Below are 19,605 nucleotides of genomic sequence, written 5' to 3' on the forward strand. Positions count from 1 at the left end.
TTTTCATCAGAAAGCGTGTTTACATCTCTAAGTGGGTAAATGCTCTTGCACATATTAGTATTGTCATGTCCTGGCTGGTGTTCCTCTAGGCATCTCTATGTGCCCCAGGGGCCACAGCCAGGGCCTGACCATGGGAATGCCTCTAGGCGTCTCTGCGCTTCTGTTTTCTATTCTCCCCAATCGGAGGCAGCTGCACCCTATTGTCTCCGATTGGGGACCCTATTTAAGTTGCTCTTGTTTTGTTTTGTTGTTTGTGCTTTAGTGGTGTGTGGCTTCTTTGTGAAATAATAAAAGGCTGTTACCCTATCGCTCTGCTCCACGTGTCCTGCCTCACCTGCACCGTGACAATTATCTTGGTTGTTTTTTGTTTGTTTGGTTATATTAAATGGATGACTGTGCAGTATATTAAAGTTCGATTAGGGGTTAGGTTTAGGATTAGGAGTTAGAGTTAGTTTTGGTTTATGGGCTCCTGGTTAAAGAATCACGGGTTTCCCACAACGTGTGTGTGTGTATATATGTGTGTGTGTGTGTGTGTGTGTGTGAAAAGGACAAGACAAACAGAGTCACATGTCAGTCATCTTGTTATTCTCGTTTACTCTCTCTTTATTTATCAATCTCATACAATGTTTCCCATGACAACCAGAGTGACAGATAATCAACGATGTTGATGATTGTCAGGAAGAAACTGGTGATGTCTGTGTCGTAGACGAGGAGGAGCAAAAGGTTTAGTTGTGTTATCGCCGATTCTGCGGACAGCCTCTGGGAGGAGTCGCAGATGGATTCTTTCATGTTATTACTCTTTCTCTCAGTTCGGTCATTCTGTCTGTCTTTCAATTCGTTCTTCTTTTCTTTTTCATGATGGTAAAAAATAAAAAAAAATGCAGTGAACATGTGACATTGCTGGTAAGCACCTGAGGCCCGCTATTCTTCCTGGACTGGCCAGACCAGTGGAACCGGGAGTGGGTCGAGGGAGAGAGGAGAGAGGGAGGAGTAGGAAGTAGAAGAAGAGAAGAAAGGAGAGGAGGAGCGTTGGAGGAGGGATGAAGAAAGTGTTTCCTGCTTAGTGCTGGATCCTCCTGATGGACTGGATCTGAGGGGTCTGGGAATGGGAGCCAAACTCACGGTAGCACTTGTATTCTCCCCCGTGACAGTCGCTCTCCAAGATGTACTGGTGGCCACGGTATCCAGGGAACTGGTAGCACACAAAGCTACAGGGAGAGGGGGGAAAAACAGCAGGCCAATTAGATTGACTTGAGGTTAGTAAGTGAGGGCCAAAGGAAATATGGGTTGGGATCAACTTGGCAATAGGACTGAGTAGCGCCTGCAATATAAGCACGATAAGTGCAAAAATACCTACGGTGCAGTTTCAGTTTCAGGTTGGCCAATGATGTTATGATTATTCTAGTAGTGTTGTAGTAGTAGTAACACTACACTAATTAACGTTAGTATATTATTGCCTGTATTGCCTTTTACAGTACTACTAGTAGAAGAAGCAGTCAAAATGATTCTGTGTCAGTGCATTAGTACTAGCGGTAGTAGTTTACTAGATGTAGGGATAATTCTGTTGCGGCTAAGAGAGTGCACAATTAATTTACATCTGTTTCGCTTATTTAGTCGTATATTTAGCAGTATTTGTACCCTAGAGTGTCCCACTCATGGAAGTAGTGTACTTACGCTCCACTCTGGATGAGCATGGATCCAACCTCGTTATTGAACCAGCCCATAGCCTGCAGGGAGGGGTAGTCATCACTAAGCTCAAACTGGCGACCAATCATGTTCTCCTTCTCGTAGATGGTCATACGGGACTCCTTGTGGTACTGAAAGAGAGATGGAGACAAAGTAAGTGTAAGGCAGTGAGAGAAATGGACATAAAAATATATTTTAGCCCTCAGTTTACATTATTTTATTTTTCACAATATGTAGTGTTATCAATAATTGTATGATTCAATATCCTGCAATAAAATATCACGCTATAAAAGTATAAAATGACAACATTAGCATGCTAATGTGATTTTAATGCAGTTGGATTTCATTTGTATTGTGGATAATGTTGAACATGATGCAATGGGAAATGCAGAGGGACTCACAGCGGAGCAGATGGGTCTGAAGGAGATCATCCTCTCGATACGGTAAGAGTTGCTTCCGCTGTAGGCCTCAAAACGGGGGTAGTCGCCCTTCTCCAGGACAAACTGCTGGCCACAGAAACTGGAGTGCTCATAACCCACCCAGCTAAAGTCGGATGAATGAAGGAATGAACAAAGGGAAAGAAAGATGGCAGGAGAGAAAGTGAGATGAGAGATAAGGGGAGAGAGAAAAGGGGATAGAAAGGTAGAATGTAATGGTCAGACAAGGATAAGCTCCTCTTGAAAGCCCATTCCAAGACCACCCGGTTTTGGGAAAACTTACGCTCCACACTCGACCTTCAGTGAGCGGATGTTCTCCATGCCACACTCCATGATGTTCTGGCAGCAGGCGGTGAACTCCATACGCTTTCCCTGGAAGTACTCCTGGTCGTACACAGTGATCTTCCATGGGCCCATGGGCAATGGGTTCACAGGGTTAATGGGGTTGGTCAAAGCCATTATTTCCTACTGTCTTAGTGATGACCTGAAGAGTGCAAGAGGAGAGTTAAAATATCAATACTGAAATAACCCATGAACTAACACATGAAGTTGTATACAATATACCTACACTGAAATTCTTCACTAAAACACATCACTAACCAAACATCATTGCATGAATATAAAGAACACGCGCCTTTGTATAGTTCTTATACATAATATATTCTACACCAATAATTCCTACTCTGCCATGAAGCTCCCATTGAGAAAGGCCATTAGCCTCCTTTGCCCTGACCTATAGATACAGAACAGCACAGTTCACTGAACCAGGAGGTAACGCTTTAGACAGACGTGTGCCAGAGGCCTGACCAGCTCAGTCGACGAGGCTCTCCCCGTAACTCATCTACCCTAACAAAGCCCTGCTAAGCTGTTTTAAACAAACAGTTTTCTATGCTTGAGGATCTTCCTGCCATGGCATCAGTCTCACTGACATGCTGTGATCCATATAAACTGACCCCTATTCATTTGAGGTAGAATTATCATCCAAAAAAGATTCAACCAAAATGTCCCCTGCTGCAAAAGTGTTTTCACCATGGAGCACTGGTTCCTGACTCAATATGAAACTGATGCCTAATGCCCTAAAAACATGCTAAATGATTAGTCTTTTCTGTTCAGCCAGTCATACCTTCTTAAACAGATGTATCTGTTTGATTAACTGAAAGCTATGTTTCAGTGCCTATCCTTAATTAAAACAGACCAAAGCATAGCAATGTACCAGCCGACCTACCTAAACAGGGCGATGTGTGTGTGTCGAAGGGTTCTGCCAGGAAGGTGTGTGTGGGGGTTTATATACAGCCCCGGGGGCTAGGGGGTCGGCCCCAACCTCTTCACTGTCAGCACTTTGCTTTGGGATCCATTGTTATTGGGCCTGAGCCAGCCTGAGAGAGGGTTAACACACATATGCACGCGGTGATGTACGCACAACCATGAAAGCAAGAATGAACGGACACAAACTGCACAAATCAATTTTTTAATTGGACTGTAATGTATGGGTTCAATGTATATGTGACACACATTAGTTCACAGACTTGTCGTTCAAGAAGGAGCACTGGCCAAATGATACAAATCGACATTCCAACACAGCAAAACACATCAACAGTACCTGGAGGTAAACACATGCACTGGTTATTTATTAAGATAATAGGCTGGGTGGATCAGGTCCTGAATGCTGCTTGATTTATATCAAACTAAATATAATGGGTACGACACAAATGTGTTTTACTGATGTTGGGAACCAGTTATTAATAGGAATAGACTAAACAACAGCTTGATCCTGATGTTGGGAACCAGTTATTGATAGGAATAGACTTTAACAACAGCTTGATCCTGATGTTGGGAACCAGTTATTGATAGGAATAGACTTTAACAACAGCTTGATCCTTGGTATAAGCACATCAACACATCATAGCGCCTTATAGCTTAAAAAGAATACTCATTATTTTATAACAGTCTGATATCACTGTTATGTTAAATTGTTTGCTTTGTGTTACAGTGTTTGTCAAAAAGACACTTTAGAGGCAATTTGTGAATAACCACCGATCTTCATTTTGATAACAGTGGTAGGGATTTTTTTAGGAGACAGTACTACATTATTAGGAGGCAACAGGCCAATGACGGGCCAATATAATATTGGTTTCTGCCATGGTGTAGATGGACATTGGCAAAAGACTGACATTTATTGGTTGGTTCTTTCTGATTGGCATTGTGAATAAACTATGTAGATTTAAGCGATGATCAGCTGTTGGGGTTGCATGAAACAGATTGAAAGATAAGAACGATAGAAAAACCCCTCTTCTAGCCATTGATACATATGACAGACAATGTATCTGTTGTCTAGAGTGATGTAGATGTTGCAAACTGTGGTTGGGAGTGACAACAGCGGTCATTATGTCAGTGCCCGCTTCCCTGAGCCTTGTTAATATGTTTGGGGGAAAAAAGAATATACAGTATGTTGGTTTTTTGTCCACACTTTTCCGTGTTTTATGCAAATGCATTATGCACTGAAAGAAATGACACACTAAGACTTCAACAATCTTCTAGTTGAGCGCACATTTTCAATTTCAGCGTTTTTTCCATTTGTTTTTCATGTTACAAGAAATCTGAATGCACATGAATTGTGGAGCTGCCATTATTTTGAATGACAGTATACAAGCCCATCCATACACACAGTAGGCAGGACAGTAGGCAGGACAGTAGGCAGGACAGTAGGCAGGACAGTAGGCAGGACAGTAGGCAGGACAGTAGGCAGGACAGTAGGCAGGACAGTAGGCAGGACAGTAGGCAGGACAGTAGGCAGGACAGGCCTGCTCCGTCTTGTACAGTAACCGAGCAGAGACGAAAGCTATTTAGTGAAATGCTATAGTCTATTCCGCGTCTCTATGACTCCCTCCTCATATGTCATTGTGGGTCCTGCTAAAGCAAACAAGTAGAGAACAAAATGGTGTGGAGAAAGACTGGTAGGGCAGAACAATGCTGAACATCTAACAGAGGTTATACAGCAATCCATCTATTCCACTCCTGTAACCTCACAACACAATGAACGTGTAGGGAACAGCTTACTGAGGTCAGCACATTGCCCAGGCCTATCTCTCTGTGAATGTGTATGAGAATGTGTGTACATATGTGTGTGTGTCTGCACTTGTGTGCGTTTCTCAGTAAATGTGGGTCTGTGCGTGTGTTTCTGAGATCTGTGCATGTTGTGGCATTGCCGATAGTTTGTGTAATAAGCAGATCAGTGTGCGCGTGCACGTACATGCGTGTGTGCCTGAAAACCTTAGCATATATTCCTGGATGTGTGTCTGTCTATGTGGGTGTGTATGTGTGTTTCTGCTGATGATAGCAGCAGACCAGACGTGACAAAGAGAGAAGCACAGTCAGCAAGACTATGGGAGGAGCTCTCTGTGAACATATATACTCAACCGTATACAGACACACACACACACACACACACACACTTTAGACCTGTGGCATGATGATCTCTGACAAATTAAAATGTACACAGCTTGTTTGTTTAGAATAAGCAAATGAATATGCCTTTTCAAATCGTCTCCAGTCATTGAAAATAAACACTGGCGGACTACAATCCAGCTGTAGAAACATCAAGGAGGATCAATAGGAGCACGATGCACCTGAGCTTGGTTTCAACTGTCCTATAGCAAAGGATTACAATACTTATATGAATGGGATATTTCTGTCTTTTTATAAATTTGGTAACATTTCTAAAAATGTTTTTTGCCTGGTCGGCTGTGATGCAACAACATTTTTAAAAAGTGAAGGGGCCAAATACCATCTGAGTGCACTGTAAATATACAGATTCTATTGTCTGTCCATTGAGAAGATGGATTTGTTTAAGGTTTGGGTATCTCAGTCAAATCCATATCTTTATTTTAACTGAAACTTGGTCATCATAGAAAACTAGTGATGATGACATTGATGTAACCATCATCTGGCCATAACAATTTGGCCCTTGTCAAAGTTGTTTAGGTCTTTACTTCTGCCCATTTCTCCTGCATCCAACACATTGAGTACGAGATGATTATTTGCTTACCACCTAACCTACCCAGACCTTGACATGTCCCCTTGTTAGGAGATGATTCATTTTATTTGCTTCACCTGTGAGTGGTCATAATGTTTTGGCCCATCAGTGTATATCATTAGGGTTTTTGACATGTGCACAGTACTATTAATGCAACCACATTGGTCATAAATGATATTGCTAAATCCTTAGATGGGAAATCACATTCATATTCATTGACCTGTCAAAAACCTTTCCATACAGTGGATAACACAATTTCGCTAAAAGAAACGTACCTTCTTGGGCATGGCCATGGACACTTACTATAGGTTTAAAGATTACCTTAGGGGTAGTAATGGACAGGGCAGAATCTATATTTCCTGATGTCCACAGATGAGTTCCCCAGGATTACATTTGGGGTCCTATAATGTTAACTGTGTAAATTAACAGTTAACAGTTCCAACACCATCGTCAAGTTTGCAGACGACACCACAGTGGTAGGCCTGATCAGTGATAATGACGAGTCAGCCTACAGGGAGGAGGTCAAGTGCCTGGCGGCAGGTGTGCTGACAACAACCTGGCCCTCAACGCAAAGAAAACCACAGAGCCCATTGTGGATTACAGGAAGTCTAAAGGCTGTTGTCACACCCCAGTTCTCATCGATGGTACTGAGGTGGAGTGCGTTTCCAGCTTGAAATTCCTGGGTGTCCACATCTTAGAGGACCTCTCATGGACCCTCAACACTTCAGCCCAGGTCAAAAAAGGTGCAGTAGTGCCTGTACTTTTGGAGGAGGCTGAAGAAAGCCTGTCTGTCCTCCAAGATCCTTGGGAACTTTAACCGTGGCACAATTGAGAGCATTCGAACTCCGCCACAGTGTGGTTTAGCTGTTGTTCCGGAGCCGACTATATATCCCTGCAACGGGTATTGAAATCCGCCCAGCACATCACGGGTGCCCAGCTCCCAGCCATTATAGACCTCCAGCACAAGCGGTGTCTGCACATGGCGTGCAGCATCATCAGGGACCCTTCACATCTATGCCAACTGTTTTCCTCCTTCAATCAGGCAGGTGGTACAGGTCTCTTCGGTCCCGCACCAGCAGGCTCAGGAACAGTTTCTTCCCATCCACTGTAACCCTGCTGAACTCTGTGACCCAGAGAACTCTGTGAACTGTGATCACTAACCATATCCCCCGCCTCTCAGGAACCTTGTTGCACTACTCCCTTTGTACTACTGGACTCTGACACTGCCTAGCAAAGTCTGATAATGGACGTTTTTAGTAGTTACAGGTACGTGTCTACCTCTGGGATCTCACTGCTGATATCTCTGCATCCCGGTTACACATGCTTACTCCTTACTCCTTCAATTTGCATTCATTGCACTTTTAGAATGCCATTTATACTATTATCACTTGTAACATACACTATACTAATGCTTGTGCAAATAGAAGAGGGCAGAAAAATCTACTTCTGGTTAGACACTAACGGCATTTCATTGTACTGTACTTGTACTTCTTCAATGACAAAGTTGAATCTGATCCAATCTAATTAAGGGGGACATATGTAAGATCTTGTCTGTACTACTTGCATAAATACCAGCATTCATCACCAGAAGTCTTCTGCAGTTATTATTTTAAGTTAATGTTTCAAATGTACTTTTTCTACAAATTTGTTACGAGTGCCTACGATATTCCCTATTCAAATATTTTTACCAGTCCTTTTATTTGTTTGCATGACTTCTCTTCATACTCACATAGACACTTCCAGCACAATCCTTCCAAACTTAAAACACCCTGGACTAGCTAAAACTATTCTGGTCTTGTTCGGTAAGGGTAGACAAAGTAGACATGAATTGGGTTATTGTTTCACTTCAGTCCCATAAATGCTACAGGCAAAATTCTACACATTGCCCCTTTAAATAAATATATATATATAAAAAAAAAAGCTTATCCAAGGCAGACAAGCCTGAAATGTCAATGGAATTGTACTGCATTAAATGCAATTGGCCTCTAGGGGGCAGCATTTTCTCATGGATGATATTACATCCGAAGACTGGAGAGATTCTACAACTACTTTGACATTATGGAACAGTAATTGATGTAACATTGCAGAATCTCTGTGAATTTCCAGACTGGGATATTCACAGAGAATATCAAGGATCAGTGTAGTCAATTAGTCAATAGCATAGGCTGTGATTACTTCAAACCCAGCAATAAAAGCCTACATGTGATGGTGGTAGCCCTGGAAGTAGTTGCAGTTGTTTAAACAGTACCGACTAAACATCTGTGAATTAACTGAACCATTGAATTACATTTGCTGTATAAATACAGCAAACCCTACATATATGCGGGTTTGAACAGACACACAATTCTCCATGTGCACTCTCCTTCCCACTAAGTTAAGGCAAACCTCAGGTCTCTGCCACATTGCTGACAAGGAGTCATGACCGAATATCAACATATATTTTTAACCTTTATTTTAATGTGTAAGTTGACTGAGAGCACAATTTACTTTTTAGCAATGACCTGGTAGCAATTAGGAATAACTGCCTTGCAGAACCGATTGTACAATTTGCCTGCTTGTATATTGGATCCAGCAACCTTTCGGTTATTGGTCAAATGCTAAATCCACTAGGCTACCCTGCCGCCACTTTGACCCTCAGGGAATTAACAGCAGCTCGATAGGGATATATGGTGTGCATTCAGTAAACTTGGGAAAAGTTGGCCATACATCTTTCTTTTCACACATTGCACATTGCTTTTCACACCCTGTACCCATAAACTGACTGGTAGGCATTCCAGATTATATTTTCCTTCTGTGATGGAAGGTTTCTTGAATATAGATGAACCAGAGGTCTGGTCAATATTTTTGGAGGATACAGGCCCAAAGCCCTGAAACACAGTCCCGGACCATTATCCCTCCTCCACCAAACGTAACTGTAGGCACTATGCATTCCGGTACGTAGTGTTCTCCTGGCATCCACCACACCCAAATTCATCCTTCAGACTGACAGATAATGAACCATGATTCATCACTCCAGAGAACGTTTCCACTTCTCCAGGGTTCAATGGCAAGGTACTTCACACCACTCCAGCCAACGCTTGGCATTGCTTCCATTTTTGCCTTCTCCACCACCAGCAGCAGGCTTGCGTACAGCTGCTCGGCCATGGAAACCCATGTTGTTTAGCTCCTGACGCACAGTTCTTGTGCGGATGTTGCTTCCACCTCTGTGTTGATGGAACAGATGATGGCAGCACTCAGCGGCCCCGCACTGTCAGTTTGCCTGGTCTATCACATTGTTGCTGGGGTGTTGTTGCTCCTAGATGCTTCACAATTTTTACGGTGATAGTTGACCGGGGCAGATCTCGTAGGACAGACATTTTACAAACTGACATGCTATCCTATGACAGTGCCACATTTAAAGTCACTGAGCTTTTAATTACGACCCATTGCACTGCCAGTGTTTATCTATGGAGATTTCTTGGCTTTGGGCTGGATTTTATACATCTGTGAGCAATGGCTGAAGCACTTGAACTCAATAATTAGTAGGGGTGTCCACATACTTTTGGAAATACAGTGCATAATATTTTCACCAACTTACTTTAAACAGATTAATCCCACTGTATATGGACAGTGACACATTTGCAGAAGACTTCACCTGCCAAACTACAAAGGCTGAACTGTAAGGTCCAAAGAAAGTTGTCAGCCTCAAAAACAGGATGGCCTAACAAAAACCACAAAGAGCCTGCAGTGTTCTGGAAAGTGTTACCTGTACGAGAGTGAAGTGTAGGGAGAAAAAAGGAACTGACATACCAACTTATATGTGAAATTAAGTGGCGGTGACAATTTTATTAATTGATGTAGGCCTAATTGCTGTAGTGCAGTAGCTTGTGAAACCAACATTATCTGGTGAGTTAATATTGGTTCTTAGCATGGTATAAGGGGGAGAAACATGTGACATCTGTGCTACAGTATCTACATAGGATTTCATTGGTTTGGAGTTAAATCTCCAGGCAAACAAAATGTTTTTTGCGCTTGCTTGGATTTAGTACAGCCTTTCCGAGAAAACCACATGGGCATGATCAAAAATAGCTATTGTTTTACAACATTTCTATACAGAATTGTGTGTTCTATGATAACCAGTGCTTGACTTGGGATAAAATAAGTACAGGAACTGACAAATTGCACATTAGATTCTGTTGAGGAGATTGTCTATTTTTATCATAAAACTGTCTCATTGCTAACATGTGTAATTGGTACATTACGTAGGTGAGCTAAGGTGATATTTCCATTTAAAAGTGACAGTTTGCACTCTATCTTAAAGGGGTTGGTTTCATGGACCCAGATTAAGCCTAGTTCTGAACTCACTGGAGTTTCTTAGTGAGTGTTTAATTACAAATCCAAATATGCTGGAGAACACAGCCAAAACAATAAAACCTTTTTTTTATAAAAAAAAAAAGAAAAAAAGAAAAGCCCATTCTTAAAGACGAGATCCATGCATCTGAAGATCCTGCTAAATGTCCAATAAATAAGTTGTACTATGTTATCTAATGTCCTTAGGATCAAGGCATTTCATGTTTCTGATCTACCCCTTCTCTTAATGTATGTGCTTAAAATGTGATAATAATATAGGCCTACCCAGTACCAATCAATCAGGTTCACTGGCAAACTCTTGCCTTTTCCATAATAATATAGGCCTACCCAGTACCAATCAATCCGGTTCACTGGCAAACTCTTGCCTTCATATCAGCTAAAATGAGAAAAAAATGCCACTTCTTGAGTGACATCAGAACGGACCGTACCATATTGGGAGAGAAAAAGATAGGGGTTGTGCGCCAAGTAGGCATCAAATAAAATATTATTGCCAATGTCTAAATTCACGAATTTCCCAAAGACATATGTTTTTGGAAAAGTTGCTTTTTGAACCTATGGATCTCAATCAGGACCTTGAGTTAAGAAGATGATACGCTGACTACTTTCTCGAGAATGCATAAAAACATCCGCACTCCTCCCCCTTTTTATTCGATTACGACCTAAGCATAAATTCGCTTCTCTTTGGCTTGCTATCTTTACCAGGCAGCTGCAAAAACCCGGAGACAACCCAACCAGTGAGAGATTGTTACAGTCAAGGCTACATTCATTGCGTTTTCTGTGGGATCGGTCAGTAAGAGGCGGAGAGACAAAAACTGTAGTCTACAGCAGTATCCTCTCCTGCAGACGGTCCACTTCAGATTGGAAAGAGGGGATTTAAATTAAGCAACGAAGGCGCTAGAGACAGCAGCTGTGCTGCCTTCGGAGGAGGAGGGAGGAAGAGGAAGGAGGGAGGGCGACTGTTTTGTATCTTGAAAGCCCGGGCTAATAGGAGGAGGAGGGACGGAGAATGAGCTATTCTTGTACCAGCAGAGGCAACAGCCAGGACCGGTCAAGCACTAAGAAATCCACCGGTAATAATCCGGGCAGTTGCGGTAGCGGAGGAGATAGCGGAGGAAGCAGCACTAACAGCAACGGTCAGGCGGGCACCAACGCGGACCCAAACACAATTGCCGGGATGAAAGTCAAGACAGGATGCAACTCGACGGACGCGGGTGTCCGGGTTACCACGGAGGAGGAACTGCTCGCCAACACGGCAATCACTCCTGAGGACGTACTTGGTTTGCAGAAGATAACTGAGAGTAAGTTCGAATGACCTCATGTTAAACTATAACATTTACTAGTTCCTATGGTAAAGAAAAATACACGATTAAACCAAACTCAGTTCATTAAATGTGGGTTAGTTTCTTTATGGTAACCCTGGGTTACCATTCTGTTCAATGCATTGTAACAATATAACCACGGAGTTTTCGATCTTCGGTTTATCAATAGCCTATATTGTCAATGGCTGATCTTTCCCGCCGCGTCTAAAGACGTGAAACTGGGTGCTACATTGATTTTCATATCAGTAGTTTTAATTTTTTTTGTCGGGATCCTTAGTTGCTACTTCTATATCATGTAGGCTATAGTTTCCCCATGATTCTTGAAGTAACGTATAACTCTTATGAGCTTAGTTTATCTTCTCAAATCCTATCAGAACAAAAGATCTACGAGGTTTTGACCAGTAGAGCGTTTCCTAGGGATTATTAGATATCATATATAGTTTATTGAGCCCAACAATATATTTTGATGAGCGTGAGATCACAGGTAGTGTGCAGACAAAGGATCAAGAGCGATGCTGTGGCCTCGCTAACCCAGATGACAGGTGGCCAGTATCTCCCCTGACTATTTTAAGGCGAAGCAACTGTAATACCTTACAAAAACAGCTTGTGTTCCATATGGCGCACTGTTCCCTAGCTACAGCACTGCACTTATTTTGTCCAGGTCTCATATGACTCTGGTACAAAATGTGTGCACTATTCAGGGAATAGGGTGCCATTTTGGCCTGCTAACACCCTCTCCTCACTCTTAGCCTATTCAGCTGGCTGCTGAATCCCACTGTACCAATGACAGACTTTATCTGCTTTGGGTTGTTGTTCAGACTCCTATAGTCATGAACTAGCTTACCTTACAGCTAACCGGTAGAATTTTATCAGTAACAACTTGCATGAAAGATATCTAGATAGACACACAATAAACATGATTTAACTTTGATGAATTTAATTACATAGCTGGCAATACTATCACAAAAATGAATGAGGTAAAAAAAAAAGCCTCGTAATTGTTTTTTTCCTTTTAAAAATGGGTGTCTGCCACAGGGTGCTACTTCACATGTGAAATAAGGATGAAATTGAGCATGTGCAGAGTGAATCAGATGATCCATAACTTGTTCCTGATTAAGTACCCCCTTTAGGTCAAGGGGCCTTTTCCCTAAGATCCCATAAATCACTCCCTGGTTATGAGAAAATTGCATGTAAATTAGATCTGAAATATTTGAGTTTACCTGGATTTAATTTGATTCCGAGAAACATTTACTGGTCATTATTGCAGACATGCAAGGTAATCAAAATACTTGAATAATCTGTTTTGGACAGGTGTTTTCTCCTATTGAACAAGTAAAAAATGTGACCCAATTTTCTGAAGGACAAAAAAAGTTTGTCAAGCCCTGCTAAAATTGGAAAATCGGATCTAAGATTCTAAAACCCCAAACACCCCTTTTCTGGCATTACCCATATGCTCACCATTGCTATAAAGGGTAAGATCCAAAGAAAAGTTATTTAATTCTCTTTATGACTTCAACCCAGTATGCATGAGTACAGTACATGTAATGTAACAATCAAGTTCAATAACGATTTTTGTAATTGAGTCATTTTGCTACTCTAGCAAATCAGGGCCATAAGTCATATTTACTGGTACATCCATATCATGAGACATGATTGTACCTACGATTACTTGTTGTTGTGGTGTTTGGTTTTCCATGAGCGATACTTTAGAAGGTCCTTCTGGGAATACTGTGATGGTTTTCGGGGAATACCCTAATGATCCCCGGCCGAGATGAGAGCCATGTTTGGATGGCTTCAGCAACTTGGAACAATCTCTCCATGGTTACAGGTGCTGCTTTGTTGCCAAATTGAGCACTCCCCCATGCCTCTGTGATTAACTGCTGCTATTTTATGCACATGGGCCTCAAAATATGATTTTCTTCAAGGGTGTCTAGGGTACCCTTTTTGTAGAATATGCCAGAGTTCTGAGTTTGATTCCCGCATATGGCCAGTAAGGGGAAGAAAATGATGGAAATGTATGCACCCATCACTAAGGCAGTCTGATTTTAAAAGCATCTGCTGGATTAAGTAAATAGTAGATTATTCTATATGTAAAGCCAAAATCCATCAAAAATATTCACATACTGTAAAATGCTATTTTAAAACAAAAAAGCCTACATTGATTACTAGTTTGGGTTAGGAGACAACCTATGTCTGTCTGTTCTGCCTGTCTGTCTGGTTTTCTGGGTGGCTGGCTCATTGGCTGTCTACTTGTCTGCTAGCCAGTGCAGTCTTGCTCTGTTCAGTGTTGTGGAGCTGTGGTAGAATAGTGACAAATACCCTGATTGGTGAAGGCTACAAGGACAATGTGACAGCATCATGGATTTGCCTTAGGGAGTTAGTGTTCAGAGGGTTGACACGTTTCCAGTGGGCCAGAAATGTCATGCCTAAAGATGTTGCCCTTCTCCCTGTGGTAGATGCTTTCCTGTTGTGTAAAATAACAATGCTTTCAAATGTGGTTTTTGCATGTGTAATTGTAGCCACCCAGAAACAATTCTTATGTGATAGTGGTGATGACAAGGCCATAGGTCTTTGGAAAGTGACATTCATTTTGTTGTTTTGGCTCTGTACTCTAGCACTTTAGATTTGAAATTATACAATGACGATGGAAATTAAAGCACTGACTCCTACCTTTAATTTGAGGGCATTTTAATCCATATTAGACAAAACATATTTTATCCATAGTCGTCCCCCCCCCCCCCCACCCCAGACATTAAGCATGCCAAAATCAATATGGCGCATTTACAAGAACACTGGTAGCTAAGCAATGTAAAATGACTGCTTGACTGAGGAAGATTATTATTTTTTAAAGAATGACCTTAATCAATCAAATTTATTTTCAATCAATCACATTTATTTATAAAGCCCTTTTTACAACAGCAGTTGTCACCAAGTGCTTTTACAGAGACACCTGGCCTTAAACCCCAAGGAGCAAACAACAGTAGTGCTGAATTTCAGTGGCTAGGAAAAACTCCCTAAGAAGGCTGAATTTTAGGAAGAAACCTAGAACGGACCCAGGCTCAGAGGGGTGACCAGTCCTCTTCTGGCTGTGCCAGGTGAAATGTATTAATTGGAATAATTAATACATTTATCTGGGCTAATTCCAGAGTCTATTTAAAATGAGACTAGGTCAGAAGTATGACCAGATGGACAAGGACAGGGACAGCAACGGGTCCCCCAAACCAAGTACTCCGCAGTTGTGGACCAGGACCTCATGTCCTCCTTAAGTTTAAAACTGGTGAAGACTCCCTAAAATGCATTCATCATATCAACAACGATTTATAGTGGAGAAGGAGAACTGACCCAATCCCCCAACACAATAGTATAGCAGCGTAAGACCTAGGAACAGATTTTTTTATGAATAATAAACATTTAAGAACTGTCGAACAGATTTGGAACACTCCCTGGTAGGTAGGTTTGGATAGTAGTGGCTTAAACGTTCGCTGAAGTACAGAGGCTGGACTGCAAGGTGCAAAAACAAGTTAAGTGTCCTATGGAGTAGAAAATGGTATTGTGGATAGATGAAACATAATCTATACCAGCGTAATGGCAAGGGAAAGCAACAACACACTAATACACTCACCTAAAGGATTATTAGGAACACCTGTTAAATTTCTCATTAATGCAATTATCTAATCAACCAATCGCATGGCAGTTGCTTCAATGCATTTAGGGGTGTGATCATGGTCAAGACAATCTCCTGAACTCCAAACTGAATGTCAGAATGGGAAAGAGAGGTGATTTAAGCAATTTTGAGCGTGGCATGGTTGTTGGTGCCAGACGGGCCGGTCTGAATATTTCACAATCTGCTCAGTTACTGGGATTTTCACGCACAACCATTTCTAGGGTTTACAAAGAATGGTGTAAAAAGGGTAAAAACATCCAGTATGCAGCAGTCCTGTGGGCGAAAATGCCTTGTTGATGCTAGAGGTCAGACGAGAATGGGCCAACTGATTCAAGTTGATAAAAGAGCAACTTTGACTGAAATAACCACTCGTTACAACCGAGGTATGCAGCAAAGCATTTGTGAAGCCACAACACGCACAACCTTGAGGCGGATGGGCTACAACAGCAGAAGACCCCACCGGGTACCACTCATCTCCAAACAGGAAAAAGAGGCTACAATTTGCACGAGCTCACCAAAATTGGACAGTTGAAGACTGGAAGAATGTTGCCTGGTTTGATGAGTCTCGATTTCTGTTGAGACATTCAGATGGTAGAGTCAGAATTTGGCGTAAACAGAATGAGAACATGGATCCATCATGCCTTGTTACCACTGTGCAGGCTGGTGATGGTGGTGTAATGGTGTGGGGGATGTTTTCTTGGCACACTTTAGGCCCCTTAGTGCCAATTGGGCATTGTTTAAATGCCACAGCCTACCTGAGCATTGTTTCTGACCATGTCCATCCCTTTATGACCACCAAGTACACATCCTCTGATGGCTACTTCCAGCAGGATAATGCACCATGTCACAAAGCTTGAATCATTTCAAATTGGTTTCTTGAACATGACAATGAGTTCACTGTACTGAAATGGCCCCCACAGTCACCAGATCTCAACCCAATAGAGCATCTTTGGGATGTGGTGGAACGGGAGCTTCGTGCCCTGTATGTGCATCCCACAAATCTCCATCAACTGCAAGATGCTATCCTATCAATATGGGCCAACATTTCTAAAGAATGCGTTCAGCACCTTGTTGAATCAATGCCACGTAGAATTAAGGCAGTTCTGAAGGCGAAAGGGGGTCAAACGCAGTATTAGTATGGTGTTCCTAATAATCCTTTAGGTGAGTGTATATTTGCGAAGGTGGAGGCGGTGTTATGTTTTGGGCATATTTGGCTGCCACTGGAACTGGCTCAGTTGTCTTCATTAGAACCATGCTAACATCACCTGTTTTCATTGTGACTGTTTTTGCATGAATGTTTTTACATTATGCAAGTTTTTTTCTACCGTTATAGTGGCTAACATGCAGTTTGTGGGTTCTGTGTTTTAATTTTCCACCCTGCATCAGATTGGGCCTCAATTCACTGTAAAATCAGCTACTACTAATGTAGTATCAGCTAGTCCAATGCATGAATATTTTATGGAAGAAGTGAAGGTTATGGAGGTTATGTAGCCATTTGGTTATGTGGCTAGCTGTATTTTCATAAACGTCACCATTGTAATGCTAGCCAGGCAGGCTAGCTTACAAGTTAGTTACCATTCATTCAAAATCCCTCCCTAACCTCTCCCTCGGTTTAATTGGAAAACTGTCTAAAAACACTAGTTGGAACTGAACGGACCACCCTCTGTATTTATGTATTGGTTAGTAGTCAGCTAAGTGGTTCTTGAGGCAGGCAAGTTCAGTTTAGGGGTTTTTGGACTATATTATTTCATTTCTTGGGTCCAGCTCCGCCCCTTTTCCCTAACCCCTTTACCGTGTGTTTATAATAAATGTTTCATGTTTGACGGTAGCTTTGGTTGTCTGTGTCGTTTGTTCTCACTGTTCATGTACTCTACACCACTTGAGTTTTATTTTACAGACGTATTGGCAGACAAATTTGTTTTGACGCACAAGCGTATTCTCGGCTCGTACGGAGAGTAGGGCTGCAGGGCCACCGGCTCCTAGCCCTAGTCGACCAACAGTACATCAGACTTGGCCGAAAAACATACGTCAATGCTTTTATTGTCACCAGCCAGGACATTTGGTTAATGAGTGCTTCCTGCTGAAATGCAAACAAGGGACACCTCTGCACGCCAAGCCGCCAACAGGTGTTGGGCTAATTCGTACTGTTGTTAGGTCAGGGAAATGACAGGTACCTCATGGTAAATGTGGCTTGAATGTCCCAGTCCCAGAGAACAGTTATGAACCATTCATATCCCTATCAGGTAACTATGCGTCTCAGCGTCTGGTTAGGATCCTTAGAGATACTGGTGTGGATGCGTCTCAGCGTCTGGTTAGGATCCTCAGAGATACTGGTGTGGCACAGTCATTCATCCTATCTGACATGTTGCCCTTCTCCGAAAATACATACTGCGGATCCAGTGTGTTAGTCCAGGGAATAGAAATCGGAGTTGTGCCATTGCACTTTGTGAACGTACACTCTGAGCTAGTCAGTGGATTGTTCAGAGTAGGAGTACATCCAATGTTGCCAGTAAAAGGGGTGACGTTTGTAATGGGCAACGATATTGCCGGTGGAAAGGTGATACCCATATTGGAGATGTTGGATAAAAGTGACTAGACTCTTTGAGAGGAGCTGGTACAGAGTTATGCACGTGTTCCCCGCTTGTGCCATTACACTTGCTCAGGCACAACGGATGGGCGACGTGATAGAATTGTCAAATACTATTCTGTCTAGAGAGTTTGACCAAGAGGATCGCTTGTGTTCTATCTCTGGTAAACTGGTGGGGTTTGACAAACAGCCCAGGAACAGAAAGAAGAATGTGGAACTTGTTGCTGATGCAATACAGTTACCAGTAACTTGTGAGCAGCTGGTTGCTAACCAAAAGGGTGACAATAGCCTTGCTAAATGTTTTTTTATGTTACACCTGTCAGGTAACTGAAAAACCAAACCAGGTTATTCCTCCCGCTCCTCTTTGTCCCATACTCGCCATAGGCGAACCATTCAAACAGGTGGTAGTTGATTGTGTTGGACCATTACCGAAAACAAAAGCTGGTAACCAGTTTCTGTAGACAATTATGCGTGTGGCTATTCCTCTGCGAAGGATTACTTCTCCAGTGGTGAGCAAAGCCTTGATTTAAATTATTTTTAACATTTGGGTTACCTAAGGTGGTACAAACTGATCAAGGTTCATATTTAGTTTCTAAGCTTTTCAAACAGGTGTTAAAGACCTTGTCAATAACGCATCATGTGTCAAGCGCATATCACCCAGGGTCTCAGGGTGCACTTGAACGGTGGCATCAGTCTACACCTTGAACTCGTTGTTGTGTTCCTCAAACCATTCCTGAACCATTTTTGCTTTTTGGAAGAGACCAATGCCATCAGGGAATACCGTTGCCATGAAAGGGTGCACATGGTCTGCAACAATGCTTAGGTAGGTGGTAGGGATGTGCATTGGACCATATTTTACTATCCCAATAGTGTGTTAGTATTCAGTTAACCGAAATAAAAAAAATTTAAACTATCAATATGACATGAGCGCTACTACATAACACCCTGTCCTTTGCACATTCTCATGTAACATTGGCTCAATGACCATTCGTGTGACAAAAAAGCAACTGCTTGTATGGAGGAAGCCGTGTGATTGACACGCAAAATTACAGAACTAGAAGACAATATTAATAAACACACAACATTGAGATTATTGGATGGAAGAATGTAGAGAAGCTAGTTAGCTAAGCTAGCCAGCTATATGCCATTTGCTTAACTCACCTTTTTCTGCACTCAACTGCCTTTTGGTTCCTTAGCTGAACTTTATGTAGTGTTTTGTGGCCAAACAATTTTTTCCAGAGGTAACATTAATTCAGTAAATATATTCCAGCTTCCGTTGAATTAGTTGACTTTCATCCACTTGCTAACAGTAGGCTATGAAGTATGTCTTGCATCATTCTGACTGACTGGTCCCAACCACACAACTAACGCTTTGATTGAGGAACGTAAACAACAAACACGTGTGAAGGAGCGCATGTTACAAAAACAACTTAAACTGTATACTTTAAAAAAAATGTCATGGTATATCGTCATATGTCAATAAATGTTTATAAAAATAACATTCAAGTCCATTTATTTCAACCAAAAAA

General features: G+C 42.0%; 2 protein-coding genes across 3 annotated transcripts in view; one reads left to right on the plus strand and one right to left on the minus strand.

The window, feature by feature from the left end:
- Positions 1–577: 577 nt before the first annotated feature.
- Positions 578–3,425, minus strand: cryba1b (crystallin, beta A1b). Its single transcript, XM_010899656.4, has 5 exons — positions 3,349–3,425; positions 2,407–2,607; positions 2,088–2,229; positions 1,675–1,817; positions 578–1,208 (listed from the first exon to the last, which is right to left on the minus strand). Exons 2-5 carry the CDS (start codon positions 2,580–2,582, stop codon positions 1,061–1,063), a joined length of 609 nt encoding a protein of 202 aa, XP_010897958.1. The 5' UTR covers positions 2,583–2,607; positions 3,349–3,425; the 3' UTR covers positions 578–1,060.
- A 7,745-nt stretch (positions 3,426–11,170) lies between these two features.
- Positions 11,171–19,605, plus strand: part of unc119b (unc-119 homolog b (C. elegans)) — a 29,808-nt gene continuing 21,373 nt past the window's right edge. For both annotated transcript variants that reach the window (XM_010899655.3, XM_020047777.2), the window contains exon 1: positions 11,171–11,804. In XM_010899655.3, coding sequence (XP_010897957.2) covers positions 11,513–11,804 — 292 coding nt within the window. In that variant the 5' untranslated portion in view covers positions 11,171–11,512. The remainder of the gene's footprint in view (positions 11,805–19,605) is intronic.

Source organism: Esox lucius, chromosome 7 (genome assembly GCF_011004845.1).
Source record: "Esox lucius isolate fEsoLuc1 chromosome 7, fEsoLuc1.pri, whole genome shotgun sequence".
Classification (NCBI taxonomy): Eukaryota; Metazoa; Chordata; class Actinopteri; order Esociformes; family Esocidae; genus Esox; species Esox lucius.

Excerpts from the sequence above, each read along its gene's own strand:
- cryba1b (XM_010899656.4), bottom strand. The coding sequence starts at position 2,582 with ATGGCTTTGACCAACCCCATTAACCCTGTGAACCCATTGCCCATGGGC. Across the intron at positions 2,230-2,406 it reads CTGAAGGTCGAGTGTGGAGC|CTGGGTGGGTTATGAGCACT; the intron begins GTAAGTTTTCCC and ends ATCCGACTTTAG. Across the intron at positions 1,818-2,087 it reads TCAGACCCATCTGCTCCGCT|TACCACAAGGAGTCCCGTAT; the intron begins GTGAGTCCCTCT and ends TCTCTCTTTCAG.